The sequence below is a fragment of the Rhineura floridana genome, chromosome 3 (genome assembly GCF_030035675.1).
Source record: "Rhineura floridana isolate rRhiFlo1 chromosome 3, rRhiFlo1.hap2, whole genome shotgun sequence".
NCBI classification, from domain to species: Eukaryota; Metazoa; Chordata; class Lepidosauria; order Squamata; family Rhineuridae; genus Rhineura; species Rhineura floridana.
The window spans coordinates 73,224,132-73,239,760 of NC_084482.1; the positions used below are offsets into that span (position 1 = coordinate 73,224,132).

General features: G+C 43.7%; 1 protein-coding gene across 3 annotated transcripts in view; it reads right to left on the reverse strand.

Annotated features, from left to right (window-relative positions):
- ELAC2 (elaC ribonuclease Z 2) overlaps positions 1-7,782 on the reverse strand; it is a 34,799-nt gene extending 27,017 nt beyond the window's left edge. For 2 of the 3 annotated variants that reach the window (XM_061616531.1, XM_061616532.1), the window contains exons 1-8: positions 7,445-7,782; positions 6,572-6,622; positions 6,401-6,471; positions 4,948-5,012; positions 3,803-3,860; positions 3,339-3,407; positions 2,434-2,586; positions 1,723-1,781 (exon numbers count right to left, since the gene is read on the reverse strand). In XM_061616531.1, coding sequence (XP_061472515.1) covers positions 1,723-1,781; positions 2,434-2,586; positions 3,339-3,407; positions 3,803-3,860; positions 4,948-5,012; positions 6,401-6,471; positions 6,572-6,622; positions 7,445-7,671 — 753 coding nt within the window. In that variant the 5' untranslated portion in view covers positions 7,672-7,782. Of the gene's footprint in view, positions 1-1,722; positions 1,782-2,433; positions 2,587-3,338; positions 3,408-3,802; positions 3,861-4,947; positions 5,013-6,400; positions 6,472-6,571; positions 6,623-6,879; positions 6,955-7,444 lie in introns of all 3 variants that reach the window. The other variant, XM_061616533.1, reaches the window with a different exon arrangement.
- Positions 7,783-15,629: the final 7,847 nt, after the last annotated feature.

The following is a 15,629-nucleotide window of genomic DNA, read 5'->3' on the forward strand; positions in this document are numbered from 1 at the left end:
TGCCTTAATATCCCATACAAGTAAAGTAATGCTCAAGATTCTACAACAAAGGCTCTTACCATATATGGAGCGAGAAATGCCAGACGTCCAAGCTGGATTTAGAAAGGGAAGAGGCACCAGAGATCATATCGGAAACATATGTTGGATAATGGAATGGACCAAGGCATTTCAGAAGAAAATCACCCTGTGCTTTATAGACTACAGCAAAGCCTTTGACTGTGTAGATCATGAAAAACTATGGAATGCTTTAAAAGAAATGAGGGTGACACAGCATCTGATTGGCCTGATGCGCAACCTATACTCTGCACAAGAGGCTACTGTAAGGACAGAATATGGAGAAACCGATTGGTTCCCCATTGGAAAGGGTGAGAGACAGGGGTGTATTTTATCACCCTATTTATTTAATTTATATGCAGAACATATCATACGGAAAGCAGGATTGGACCAAGATGAAGGAGGTGTGAAAATTGGAGGGAGAAACATCAATAATTTAAGATATGCAGACAATACCATACTTCTAGCAGAAACCAGTAATGATTTGAAATGAATGCTGATGAAAGTTAAAGAGGAAAGCACAAAAGCAGGACTACAGCTGAACGTCAAGAAGACTAAAGTAATGACAACAGAAGATTTATGTAACTTTAAAGTTGACAATGAGGACATTAAACTTGTCAAGGATTATCAATACCTCGGCACAGTCATTAACCAAAATGGAGACAATACTCAAGAAATCAGAAGAAGGCTAGGTCTGTGGAGGGCAGCTGTGAGATAACTAGAAAAGGTCCTCAAATGCAAAGATGTATCACTGAACACCAAAGTCAGGATCATTCAGGCCATGGTATTCCCAAACTCTATGTATGCATGTGAAAGTTGGACAGTGAAAAAGGCAGATAAGAGAAAAATCAACTCATTTGAAATGCGGTGCTGGAGGAGAGCTTTGCGCATACCATGGACTGCGAAAAAGACAAATAATTGGGTGTTAGAACAAATTAAACCAGAACTGTCACTAGAAGCTAAAATGATGAAACTGAGGTTATCCTACTTTGGACACATCATGAGAAGAAATGATTCACTAGAAAAGACAATAATGCTGGGGAAAACAGCAGGGAGTAGAAAAAGAGGAAGGCCAAACAAGAGATGGATTGATTCCATAAAGGAAGCCACAGACCTGAACTTACAAGATCTGAACAGGGTGGTTCGTGAGAGATGCTCTTGGAGGTCGCTGATTCATAGGGTCGCCATAAGTCGTAATCGACTAGAGGGCACATAACAACAACAACAACTCCCAGTATATCAGTATACCAGTACACCAATAAACTCGTGAAGGGAAAAAGTAATAAAAAGATGGGGGACAGTGACAAGGGATGACATCTTTCCGCTTGCATTAAGGGGTACTGAAGGGGAAGGGAGCAAACACACTGATACACACTAGCTACAAAGGACACCATTTGAACAGATGGCTACAATTTACCAACAGTTTGAACTATCTGCATAGCATACAGGTATGGATACTTGCAAAGCGAGTCTACAAAAGTGCCTTTAGAAAATTCTAAACCTCAGCACTTCAAATGCTTAAGTATGTACACACCCTATGCATGGCCTGTGTTACATGCGCAAGTGAGTGTGGCCTTGAAGGGTTAGACAATCCTCAATGCTTAATGTTGTACATAGATGGATGTAAAAGAGCTACTGAGATACCTCATTCTTCAGGGTGGTTCTTACCTTACAAATAAATGCAACAACAAGAGATGGGTCCCTCTGACCAATACGCCAGCTTCCATCTTAAAAACAACAGAAACCCTGCATTTTAGATTCAAGTCGTTTATAATTTTAAAGTTGTGCAAACATCAATTCTCTGCCAAAATAAACAAGTCAACATGCCAAACAATCACCATGGAGATGGATCCCATGTACTGAGTTGCAATCACCTCCGAATACTACAAGCGCAGCTACCTTGTTCACCTCTGAGGAATCAAAGGCCCAGGTGCTGCCCCTGGCTCTTCCCTCTCTGCTGGAGGGGAAAGAAGCCGCCCCAATGTTATTGTAGTCCATTCTTCTCAAATCTGGTGCTCTCCAGATATTTTGGACTACAACTGCCATCAGTCCAACCAGCACGGCCAGTGATTAGGAATGATAGGAGTTTTAGCCCTAAACATCTGGAAGATACCAGGCTGGAAAAGGCTATTGTAGTGTATTCTTTTGTGTAGGCCACCCAGGGTACCTTTCTGACTCCACCTTAATCTAATTTAATGTTAGGTACGCCAGAAATTCTTTATTATTTTGCTCATAACTGAAGCCGGGCAAAAGAGAAAGTTTTTAAACTCAGTGCTGCATTACCTCCTAACTTCCAGGCAACTCTCCTTCAATACATTTATAACCAACTGGTAGGTCCCAACACATTTTTGGAATCAATGAGAAGCAAGTCTTTCTCACCATTTTTATCAGGGGATTCTTTACTTCTGCCACCCTGTGGGAACTGTTGCTCCATAGATGGAGATCCCTGTCCTGAGATATGCTTTTGGTCAGCCTTGCCAGCTGGTGATTCAGAACTCAGATGTAGCCTTTGCTCACCTGCTGGCTTTTTACCTATTTCAGAAAAAAATAGGGGTGGATAGGGGTAAGATTAGCACACATACACTCATACACCCCTCTACCCTCGGGACACTACTCAAACTGGAAATAAGGAAGACTTTAACTGTTTTTATGTCCTTTTGTGAACATCTTTACATGGAAACATGGTATTTAACCTGTTAGCTGCTGCAAAGTGTTATCAAATCTCTTTACTGGTATCTAGCAATTATCCTACTGTTGGTCCTAAAATATCTGCATTCTCAATTACTCACCACAGCTGCGAATTTTAATGTGGATATTAGAGTAAAATGACATGAGTGTAGTACGGAACCTACATATAGATGGTATAGGTAAAGGACAATGGTAAAGTACATTTTCAGTGGGTTAGTCTTTACTATTTGGAGTAAATAATCTCCGTTCAGACATAATATTCTGTGTGGTCTGGGCAAGTCTGTTTTAGCTAGCCTAACCTTCTAAGGAAGTTTGTGAAAAAATGAGAAGTCATACAGCACTCAGTAAGCTGCAGAAGCTGGAAGGAAAAGTTGTGGAATCAATCAAAAAGAGCATCAGAAAAATCCCACATAACCAAATCAAGTGCCAAGACCATTCTTAGCTCATGTTCAGCTTCAGCAGCTCTGGTACAATCCAGAATTTCACCTTCAGTGTCAGAAGTCATAGATCCACCAGAGTGCTTATATCACAAAGGTAGAATCCACTGAGCATCACCCATCCTTCCTGACTGTTAAAATGATGGTACCTTTACTCACCTACCAGGGGAACTTGATAGACAGTCATTGTCTCATCCTGATATTCTGGATCAGAATAGGGCCGCACAGCTAGTTAACAAAACAGATCAAATACTCTTAATTAAGGTGACCCTCTTAGTGCATATCTTTCTTTTTTTTAAAAAGGGAATATCCTAAACAAGTTTATAGCACGTTTGGATAAAACAAGCCCAAATCAAAACCCACAGAACACAAATCAAATCCTCATACAGCAATACTTAAAACTGGGGGCGAGATGTGTCTGAAGGAAGTGGTACAGTCAGCAACCATGAAGTAAGCTGCTACAGAAGAATTCAGCATCAACACATAAAAGACAATAGCAACGATATGGAGCAGACCTCTAGTCTAGTTAGACAAATCTGCCATCCAATCAATAGGAATGCAGCAACAGACCACAGTGATTATGATTATGTGATTTTAAGCACATACTGACCTGCAGTACCTACCTAAGTCTATTCCTTTTAATGGACCAGAAAATACTTTGATTGCCTCCAAGTAGTTTTGCTAGAATATGTACAGGAAAGAAAGGGAATGTGTCAAAAACACAGCATCGCACAAGTTTTTCCTCTAGCAAGGTAGTAGCATGAATTACTCTACTGGTCAGCTAACAGAGTATAATTCATAGTAAGTTACATTTGTACAGTGCTTTCAAGTGTTCAAAGCACTTAATCTGCATTATCAAATTGCAATGTTTACAACAGCCCTATTAGGATAGTCCATATTGTAGATGGGGGAACTAGAGCTAAGAGGAAGAGCGGCTTTCCTAAGGTCACCTAGCAGGTTCTTGGCACAGGAATGATTCATACCAGGGACTTCCTGATTCACAGCTCAGTCTCTTAGCTACTATGCTGTACTGGATCATATTTTCTACAAACCCATATTCACCTCACAGGGTACACACAGTCTTTAGCAGTTCAAAGAATGTAAGGGGAGAGAGGCAGATGGCAACAATTTAGACTGGTATTATCTTAGTTCAAGTTGCAGAACTTAGGAAGCCATATTTCCTAAATAAGGAACAGGCCTTAAGCCCTCAAAGTCTACCTTTCTCTATCAGTAGATACAGTGCCACAGAGGCTTAGGCTGCAATGTTATACACACTTTTTTGGGAGTAAGTCACACTGATCATAGTGGGACCTACATCTGAGTAAACATATATAGAATTAGACATCTCCAGAGCTCTTCAACCCTTGCTGTTCTCTGCTGCAGAACACAAAAATATTCAGTATACCAAAAGGGCATAAACTGGATTAGACTCTACAGATTTGGACATCTCACAGGTATGATGTCAACCATGCATATCTAATCCTACCACCATCACCAAGACAACCAGGGAACCAGAGGGGCAGCACTTGTTAGATCTGTTAATCACTTAATGCCATATTATTTGTAGATAAAGAATAACCAAATAATAGCACTAGCGCAATGGGACTCCTCCACACCTGGAGCAGATTTGGGGACAGTGCAAGGTGCACACAGAGGGAGGAGAGGGGAGAAAGTCCCACTGCACTAATCCTTGTGCTAGGGCTATTACTTAGTTGAATACCGTCCTAAGTGTCCCATGGGTGAGCACTGTAGAAAAAAATACACTCACCAGCTGTGGTGGCCCAGATAGCACACACTTTGGAACCCCTGTTTCTTTTAAGGTAAGAATCATTCCTGGAAGAGAGAACAAGAAATTGCTTTCATTCTGAAACTACAGAAGGTTTTAAAAATTTTAAACCCAAATAAAGCCTACTACAACTATGGCACAAAGAAGAAAAAACCACAGTTACAAAAATTATCATTTACTGATTTATTCAATTTAATTATACAACTCTTGGCACTTTGTATTCTTCATTGGGTACAAGGTAAAAACGCAGTAATACAAAAGAAGAACTAGTTCAATATATTGAATACAGCATTGGAACTTGGATGGGGGGGAGACTTAGGTTTAAATCTCCACCTAGTCTTGAAACTCAGTGGGTGATATTGACTGTGATTTTCGGTCAGCTTAGTCAACCTCATGGGGCTGTTGTGCTGGAAAAAATGGGGGAAACATGGCCAGGGCAGAGTGTAAATCTAAAAAAGTAATCATATTAAGTACTGCATTACATCTCAAAATTACTTGAAAAGCTTGAACAGTACTGATTCTGCTGTACAAGAAACAAAGGGATTGTTGAATGTCCTATACAGAACCTTCATCACAACTGGAGCTTCAGATAAAGAGCAATTCTATGCCTAATGACCCCAAAACTCCTCAGAGAGAGCACGCTGGGGAAAAGTTTCTTTTCATTTCTTCAGGCAGAAACAGATGTTGTTCCTGATGCAATGCAAACAAATTAGCCTCTAAGCTACTCAAAATGACATTTCTACCCAATTATCATGGACAACAAGGAGCTTGTTGCACTTTCTTGTGAGTTTTGTTTTTGTTTTTTAAATGGCCCTTCATTTGAAGAGCTGGTTAAGTGGCAAAACAGTTGCTGCATGGCTGGCAATCCTTCAGTTATAAGTGAAGCTGTGCCAAATTTTCACTGAAGTTTCTGAGGGGAGAAGTGTGTTTTCAAGAGATGGAAAAAGGACCCTGAAAAAAAAATCCTGCTTTCCACTTTTAGTACTGTCTTTCATCTTGTTTTCAGTCTTGCTCCTCTAATCTATTACAGTGGTACCATGTTTATAAAAAATTGCTACATGATCGCAGCCAATCCAGAATCACATCACAAACATGATGATGTCATGGAGCCAACCAAACCAAAAACAGTTTCAGCCTCAGAAACTGATAATGTACGGTAGTCGGCATATATACATAAAATCCAAATAAATACATATACAAAAAAAGGAAAAAAACTTATAACACTAAGTAAATTTTAAAAAATTAAAAGGGATTCCACCCCTATATTCTACAACAGTTATATAACAGCCACTAGTAGGCAACAGTATCCTTGTCAGACAAGAGCTTTTAAGAATTGCTTACAATCTAACCCTCTTTAAAATCAGCATTATTGTTGTGTTAGAGAACTCAAAATAGCCCAGTTAGAACACAGAATGTATTAGTTAGTTGAACTCACCAGACAAACCACCAACATTTGCCCAGTTCATTCTGGTGATGAATATATTGTCTAAGCGAGCTACTTTTAACCTGTGGTGAGAACAAGATTTCTGAAGTTAGAAAAATTTGCCTACTTGGCTTTTGCCCACCTATGCACCCAAGCTCAACCCTAATGCCCAATTATGCTTACTTGTGCTCTTGCATAAGGCGCTGCATTCCTTCTCCACAATTAAAAAGATACCTGCAACAAAATATTTTAGTTTGAGCAATTTCCAGACGTATAGCTGTTATATTACTTAAGACTTTCACTCAGTCACTCATGAGAAAAAGAGACTAGCAACAGCGTTAAGATGTTTGCAAGTGCCACCAGAAGCACAGGAGTTTTAAAAACAACTAGAGTGTCCAAGGTTGGCCTACCATATTTCTCTGTCTGATGCAGGACAAGATGCCCTCCCTATTCCACAAACAGAAACCAAATAATTGGCAGTTGAATCTTACCTTCAACTATGGTGATGAGATAACATCTTCCATTGCACCTGAGGCAGTGGGTCAGATTAGGGTGCCCAAGGCAGGCTGTGGGATAATAGAGGGTAATGGGGGGATGTTTCAGAAAGAACAGCCAGGGAATACCCCCAACATCTACCCGGATTGCCTCACTGTCACTAACGATAAGGCCCAGCCCTGAAACTGTCTGAATCCAGAATAGATTTCTAGAGCTCACTGCACTTCTTGTCCATTAGAGCTCAGTGAGCTGGTTTGTGCATACAGTACCTCAGTCACTGGTTATATACGGCAGACTGGAGAGCTGGGAAAAAACATTAAGGAGCCTGGGTATGTTCAGACTGCCTGCTCCACCACTGCGAAACTGAGTCTGTGGAATGCCTGAATGCCAGCCATAATACTGGGAACGATGGAGAGTTCCTGCCAGATACGTTAGCTGGTGGGACATCTGCCTTAACAAAACCGAAATCAGTAAGAACGGGGGTGCTCTTAAGAACGACGCCGCGCAGAGAAGAAAACACCATTATCTACGAGAGAGTCAAGGCCTCCGAATACCACTGACCGGTTATACTCAGAGAAAACGTAGACGGCGGCTCCCGCATCTCGCGTCCCCGCCGCGGCCACTTGCACGAAAACGGTCCTGGGTCCTTCGGCCTGCAAGGTCCCCGTGGCTCCCAGGCGCTTCTCCCGCGAGCGCAGGTGCCGCAACGGGTCCTTCGGCGGACGCTGACGGCGAGACACTCCTTCAGACATGGCCCTGGCTGTCACCCACACCAATCGCCTCCACATTCAGTCACCGCACTCTGCTGCTGTCAGGGGGACGCGCGTGGGGACCCACACTACAGCAACTGACTACACGCTACTCACCCTTTTCGCCCATTTGGCCGCTCACAGACCAATCCCGCCCTTACTTTACGAGTGTGGGCGTCATCCTAACTCCGAATATCCAATAGCCAGAAAAAGAAACTTGGCGCACGTGACACAACCTGGCCAGTAGATAACTGTAACTCTTATTTCCTCTTTTCACGTGACAAAATCGGGGCCATAGAGACTTTTCATATCTTGGTAAGACAGGAAACCATCGAGACTTTTTTCCCTCCCCGGTTGCTATCTCATTGGCAGAGCTTGGAAAAGTTACTTTTTTGAACTACAGCTCCCATCAGCCCAATCCAGTGGCCATGGGGCTGATGGGAGTTGTAGTTTAAAAAAGTAACTTTTCCAAGCTCTGCTCATTGGTCTAGGCGGGCTTGGCCATAGAGGGAAACTAGTTACACTACCGCAGTTTTTATTGCACAGCCGGTCTAAATTTGAGCGATCTCCGCTCTCACTTCCGAAGTATGTAGAATAGGGATCCCACTCAGCACCACTGAGAATTACGGCCAATGAGCGCTCAGTTTAAAACCAGACAGTGGCAGGGCACTTTGATCATTTTCTTTCTCTTTAAGAGTGCGACATGCCTAATTTTCGTAAATGCGATCCCCCACCCAAAAAAAGTATGTTGATTTTCAGCCATATAATAAAAGAACCTCTTTTTCCTCATTTTTTTAAAAAAACTTCCTAAACAGTTGTATTTTGTTTTCAAAAATTTGTCACATTACCTAACCTTTTCAACAGGTACAGACATTTCTTTGACTCAGGCGAGCAAAGTAATTGTTTTAAGGATAAAGCATTCTGATCACATTAAGCATCTTTTTTTGGGGAGAAGGGAATATTTAATAGGATTTGCAGCACAGAAAGTTTAATTAAAGTTTAGCCTATAATGGTCGCCCAGTTCTGTGCCAATAAAAAGCATCTTTGAGAGTCATAGATAGGGGACAACCTTAGCAAAAGGGATTTTTTTATTCTTTTCCTATTTCAGTTTAACTAAACACAGAGGCAAGTTGCCTCTTTGCATCTTTAATAGCACAGAAACAATTTTAGCAAAACTGTTATGCTGTTCTCTTTTGGTTTAACAGACAAAGTTAGAAATTCAGTGGAGCCCACTTGTGAACATAAGAACATAAGAAGAGCCTGCTGGATCAGGCCAGTGGCCCATCTAGTCCAGCATCCTGTTCTCACAGTGGCCAACCAGTTGCCTGGGGGCAATGCTGTGGAATGCTTTGGAGTTATAATCTAGTCCAGATGTAGCCAACGAAGTATCTTCCAGATGTTGTTGGACTACAACTTCCACCACCCACGCCAATTTGCTATGCTGGCCGGTGCTGATGGGAGGTGGAGTCCAATGTCATCTGGAGGGCACTATGGTGGTTGCTCTTTGTCTAGTCCTTTGAAAGCAATCAAAGCAATGGTACAACTCATTGTAGCACCAAGCACTTAGGAAGCTGTATTTCATAAACAGGCACAACACAAGTATTTTAGTGGCAACAACTTATTACCCAATACACACTCATCCGGCACCAGAACAAATGAGGAAAGGAGAAGGGCAGGTGGAATATGAGAAAGAGTTCAATTTGTCCAGCTCACAAGAGGAAAATGCAGTGGTGGTAGATAGGTGATTGCAACCTTCTTGGTTGGAACTGTGCAAGTTGAAACTTGTTTTTCAGAATTCACAGAGTGCTCTTGGCAGAAGATATACATGACACCAGGTTCCAAGAATATTTCTCTATTCTCTTGATGCTTAATTGTTTCATGGTATTTACCAAGTAGAGTTACTTGAAAGGTTTTGAAGGGAGAGTATAATTTTTTAATCTAGACTATATAATTAGTGCTAGACATACATGGCAGGAAGAACCTAGAAAGATACAGGAAAAAAAGGAGCAAGGGCCAGCAAATTGGAAAGAAGCTGGGCCTCTGAAGGACACAACAGAAATAGGCAAGAGATCTACAACATGCAAACAAATTACTTTAGGTGGCTTAACATCAAGGAACATGTTTTAATTTTATTTATGATACAATACAGTATGCATTAGATATTTATAATGGTTGTTCACAATATGTGCAACATTGCAAATATCTGGCGTTCACAATATTTGGAATTTACCATTCCAGATAGAAAACAAAAAAGGATAAAAATCCAAAGAAAACAAATCAGTCAGGAAAATATTTTATTTAAAACAACCCAGAAAGATTAACAATTATACTCATGAGCAATGCTTTTCTTCAAACCCAGAACAGCCAGTGACACGATTACTAAAATATAAGGAGAAAGCACACATCCACACTCTATTGAAATTAATAAATTAGTTGTTTTTAGCGTAAAAACCAACTCAGAATTTTCAGGAAACAGAGCAATGTTAAAAGCCAACAGAAAGCATTCCAAGTTCCATATGAACATGCATTCTCTGAATCATGCCTCTCACCTACCTGGTGATATTGGTTATAGTGTTCTCATATGTGTAATTCCATCCTAGTCCCATTATTACTACTAATTTCTAAGGAGCTCTGTATCTGCTTACTACAGTTTGCACAATCTGTGGATCCACAAACACTTTAAAAATGCTGTAAATGAGTAATTAATGTAAAGGAAAAAAGGACACCAACCAACTTATGCATGACGATCACTTAGGGATGCCAGGTCTCCGGCATTCTGCCGGAGACTCAGGGAAAAGAGGGCCTTCTCCGGCCTCCGGCTGTACTTCAGTTAAAAAGGTGGATCTCCAGCTTTTTATTGGCCCCCTCAGCCACGCATGCGTGATTGACCACACATACGTTGGGCTGTGGCTGGCCGACTTCCGCTCTTTATCATTCAGGCAGGCAGGCAGGACTGAGGGACTCCTCCAGCAGCAGCCCCGCCCCCTGCCCGCTCCCGCCACACCGGCACCCACAGAACAGATACAGGTGAGGCGCGTGAGGGTGATGATGATCTGATGGCCCATGGGTGGGTGGAGGCGAGCGGTGGCAGCGGAGGCTAGGCTGGGCCAGCCTGGCTCAGCCTGGCTCCCTCAGTCCCTCTTAGCCCCGCCCGGAGCCAGTTCCCCTGGGGCTCAGGCTGTAGTCTCTGGTTGGGGGGGGCATCGCGGCCGCTGCCATGGGTGGAGGCGAGTGGTGGCAGTGGACTGGAGCCCAGGCTGGGCCGGCTCCGGAACCAGAGCCAGTTCCCCTGGAGCTCAGGCTGCAGTCTCTGGTGGGGGGGCCATCACGGCTGCTGCTGTGCCCAGCATCTCAAGATGGGGCCCACGCGGCCTGCCTGGCAGCCTCAGCAGGAGCCGTGGAGGGCCGGCCGGGCCGGCTCCTTCTTAGTCCAGCCGGTTCTCCTGCTCCAGAAAGGTCGGCCAGCCGCTTCACCCCTCCTGCTGTTGGTGCCGCTGGGGGGCCCATTGCGGCCGCTGCCGCCCAGCGGCGCCCACAGCAGGAGGGGTGAAGCCGGCGGCCGTCCTTTCCGGAGCAGGGGAACCGGCTCTGGGGCTAAAAAGGAGCCGGCCCGGCCTGCCCTCCACGGCTCCTGCTGAGGCTGACAAGCCGCGTCGGACCCGTCTCCTAGCAACCGCTGCCTGCAGGCTCAGCAGGAGGCTCCGGAAAGGACGGCCGCCGGCTTCACCCCTCCTGCTGTGGGTGCCGCTGGGCAACAGCGGCCGCGATGGGGCTCAGGGGGAGTTTTGTGATGCTTTAATTATGAAAGCAAATTCCAGTTAATTTTTGACAATCCATCCTTCTCCCTCAGGCCCGCCCCGTGACGTCACTAGGGCCCGCCCCGTGACGTCACTAGGGCCCGCCCCGTGACGTCACTAGGGCCCGCCCCGTGACGTCACTAGGGCCCGCCCCGTGACGTCACTAGGGCCCGCCCCGTGACGTCACTAGGGCCCGCCCCGTGACGTCACTAGGGCCCGCCCCGTGACGTCACTAGGGCCCGCCCCGTGACGTCACTAGGGCCCGCCCCGTGACGTCACTAGGGCCCGCCCCCATTTTCTCAGGTTTTTGGATGGCTCTGACCTGGCAACCATACAATCACTACAAGGAGGAACCATTTCCCAAATGCATTTTTAAGGAACTTCCAGGAGAAGAGTTTTGAAAGTGGCTGCAAACACATCATACTTTTAAAGCACATTCAAAACACAATCCCCAGAAAAAGAATCCTGGCAACTGTACTTTGTTAAGGGTGCTGGGAATCATTTCTCTGTGAGGGGTAAACTACAGTTCCCAGGATTCTTTAGAGGGGTGAATGTGCTTTAAATGTATGGCATATCCTAACAGTCACAAGCCAGAAAAGGACTGCAACAATACCTCCAGTGAACTATTTACCAATCCGAATCAACAGGAACAACGCTAGAAAAAAAGGCAGTAACTTTTACATGCTACTGTCTACACACCTTTTCCCCCCACTTCCAGTTTAGCACATCACACCACCAATATGGGGGAAGCTGCCACCTCGACAAAATAATAAATAATAATAATAATTTAATTTGTGGGTCGCCTATCTGGCCAATGGCCACTCTAGGCGACGTACAATTTAACAACAATACATTACATCATAATAAAATACATCATAAAATACAATATAACAATAAAACAATAAAAAAAAGAATTAATGCTAGATGTAAGCTCTTTAATATCATTTAAGCATGGTAAGTCTCTGTCTGGCTGCTGAAAAAACCGAATTTTAAGAAATAAAACATTACTTTGGGGAGGATGTGCTGCAACAGCATTTAGAAACAAAGCTGCCATCTTCTTTTCTGGCTGGGCTCTTGTACCTTAACAGCTGTATGGCAGGCAAAAGATCCACAAGTGAAGTTTTTTCCTGCAGGAAGAAGCTATATGTAGAAAAGATTCACCAACTTTTTTGCCTGTAGTTCAGTGTGACGCCCTTCCCTGGCTCTCCCTGTCAGGTTCCTACCTGCTCGTGGTTACTGCCTGTCTCTAGGCACCACCAGGGACTCCACCAGTCCGGACTGTCCTTTTATATGGTTTCTCTCCCCACTCTAGCACAGATCTCAACAGATCCCCCTGCTAGGCAACCACCAGTCACGTCCTAATACTAGTATTCCCAGAGACTCTGAATACTGGTATTGTTATTCTCTTCACCGCTGCCACCATTTGTTACAGTTTCCCTTCAGCCTTGGTCATTACCTTACCCTCCCTTCTGGTCTGTGAAACCCCAGCCAAGGATCAGGCCTTTGGTAAACCAAATTAAGTATTAATTAAAGATAACAAAGCTAACAAGATTAACAAGATTTCTTCTTAAGGCACATAAGCATATGGTTTTACTCAATACTAATCCGAACTCCACCCCCCTCCTTCTCCACGCTCTCCTGACAAACCACTCTCTCAAACCCACCAAACAACCCACTCTTTCTCTTCTTCCCCCAGATTCCACTCTCACTCTTCCTTTTATACTGTCAGCCATTTTAAACATTCAGCCAATCATCCAGCATTCTACTGCCCATTCACTCCCACTCCTCTTTCACTCCACTTACCATGTATCTTCTAAACAACCAACACTTACCATATATACATTAATATAGGAACATCACATTTCCCCCCCCCCCCTTAAAACAACGGCAGAGTATTATTCCTGTTCCAGGATTTATACGTCGCGTTAACAAATAAAAGTCTCTATGGGGAAAATGTCTTTTTTTTTTCCGTCTGGTCACGTCACTGCAGTCCCGGCCACTTGCCTGGAAAGTCCATCGGCCAGTACATTGTCCTTGCCTTTTATGAACTGGAAGTCCACTTGATAGTCCTGTAGGGCCCAGGACCACCTCTGCAGCATAGTGTTATGGTTTTTCATAGTCTGCAACCATAACAAGGCCCGATGATCCGTAGTCACTGTGAATCTTCGTCCCCACACGTATGGGCGCAACTTGTTCAGTCCCCACACGACCGCTAGGCACTCCTTCTGGACCGACGAATAGTTTTTCTCCCTCGGCGTCAGCTTGTGACTCAGGTACGCCACTGGATGTCTGGTGCCTTCTCCCTCCTGTAGCAAGACGACTCCCAGCGCCAGGTCCGACCCATCTGTAGCCACGATGAATGGTTTCTCATAGTCTGGTGCTATTAATATGGGTCGTTGGCACAAGGCTTGCTTCAGTAGATCAAAAGCCTTCTGACATTCATCCGTCCATACCACACGCTCAGAACACTTCTTCTTTGTTAATTCATGCAAGGGGGTTGCTATTTCCCCAAAATTTCTCACAAACTTCCTATAAAATCCAGCCACACCCAGAAATGCCCTTACTTGTTTTTTGGTTAAGGGGATCGGCCACGCTTGTATTGCCTCCACCTTGCTCCATAAGGGGGTGATTTTCCCACTCCCCACCTTATGTCCTAAATAGATTACTTCCTTTAGTCCAAACTGGCATTTCTTAGCTTTTATTGTGAGGCCTGCTTTTCTTAAGGCCTCCAATACTGTTGTCAGGTGTTGGACATGCTCAGGCACCGACTTGCTAAAAATGGCCACGTCATCGATATAGGCCACTGCAAAATCTGACATGCCTCGCAACACAGTATTGATTAGCCTCTGAAATGAACTTGGTGAGTTCCTTAGTCCCATGGGTAAGGGTAAGGTCACAAACTCATATAACCCATCTGGTGTACTGAAGGCAGTTTTGGCTCTGGATTGCTTGTCTAGTTCCATTTGCCAAAATCCTTTACAGAGATCTAGTGTAGAGATAATGGTTGCTGCCCCCAATAACTCTAACATTGCGTCTACCCTAGGCATAGGATACGCATCTGGGACAGTAATTTTATTGATTAGCCGATAATCAATGCAAAACCTGGTCGTTCCATCTTTTTTCGGAACCAGGACAATACTTGAGGCCCAGGGACTGATGGATTCCCTGATCACTCCTAATTCCAGCATATCTTCCACCTCCCTTTTGATCTCATTCAAAACTTTCCCATTCACACGGTACGGAACAGATCTGATTGGGGCATGATCTCCAGTATCAATGGAATGTATAACTATACTGGCTCGGCCAGGTTTGTTGCTAAAGAGATTCCTATAGGTTTTCAAAACTCTCAGAATCTCTTCTTTTACTTCCTCCACCTCCTCTGACCATTCCACTTGATCTACCCCTCCTTTGTCTTTGCTTTCCTGTACCAAATCTGGAAGTTCAGGCCCACTTCCCTCAGGGAATAAGGTAACTTGCAACACCTGTTTTTTTTCAATAATTTATTTCAGTCATTGACCAGATACATAGAATACAAAAAATAAAAACCAATAAAATGTAATACAATTTAGAAATAGTACATCCAATCAAGATTTTACAAGCATTTGACCTGTACCTTCCTACAAGAAATAGAAGCCGCAATATATTTGGTGACTTTATATGTAACTTGTGGAGAGTAATCTCCCAATAAATAATCAGCATAAAAGGATTCTGGTCTACCTGGGAAGGAAATTAAAATAGGGGAAATTAGCTGTTGCCTTAGATCACGATAAAAAGGGCATCTCAATAGAACATGCACATTGGTTTCAGTTTCACCTTCGCCACAAGGGCAAATTCTATCACTGTATGGGACTTTATTAAACTCGCCCTCTAAAAGGGCAGAGGGGAGAGTATTCGTCCTCACCAGAGTAAAAGCCCTTCGATACTTAGGGAGTGTCAGATCCATTAGATAGGGCATGGGAGAAAAACATCTAGGATTGTACCTATGTTTTCTTACAAGCATCAAATGGTGTTGGAAATCTATGTCTTTGATGCGTTGCCGGATGACCACTCGGGCTTTGTCAAGGCCCATTTTTAGAATTATCGGGACAGAGAAGCCCAAATTAGCTATTTTATCTAAAATCTGCTTTTCCCATATTGAATTAAAATCATCGATTAAAATAAAAGGGGAAAGACCTTTTGGCTCAAAAATCAGTTTTAACC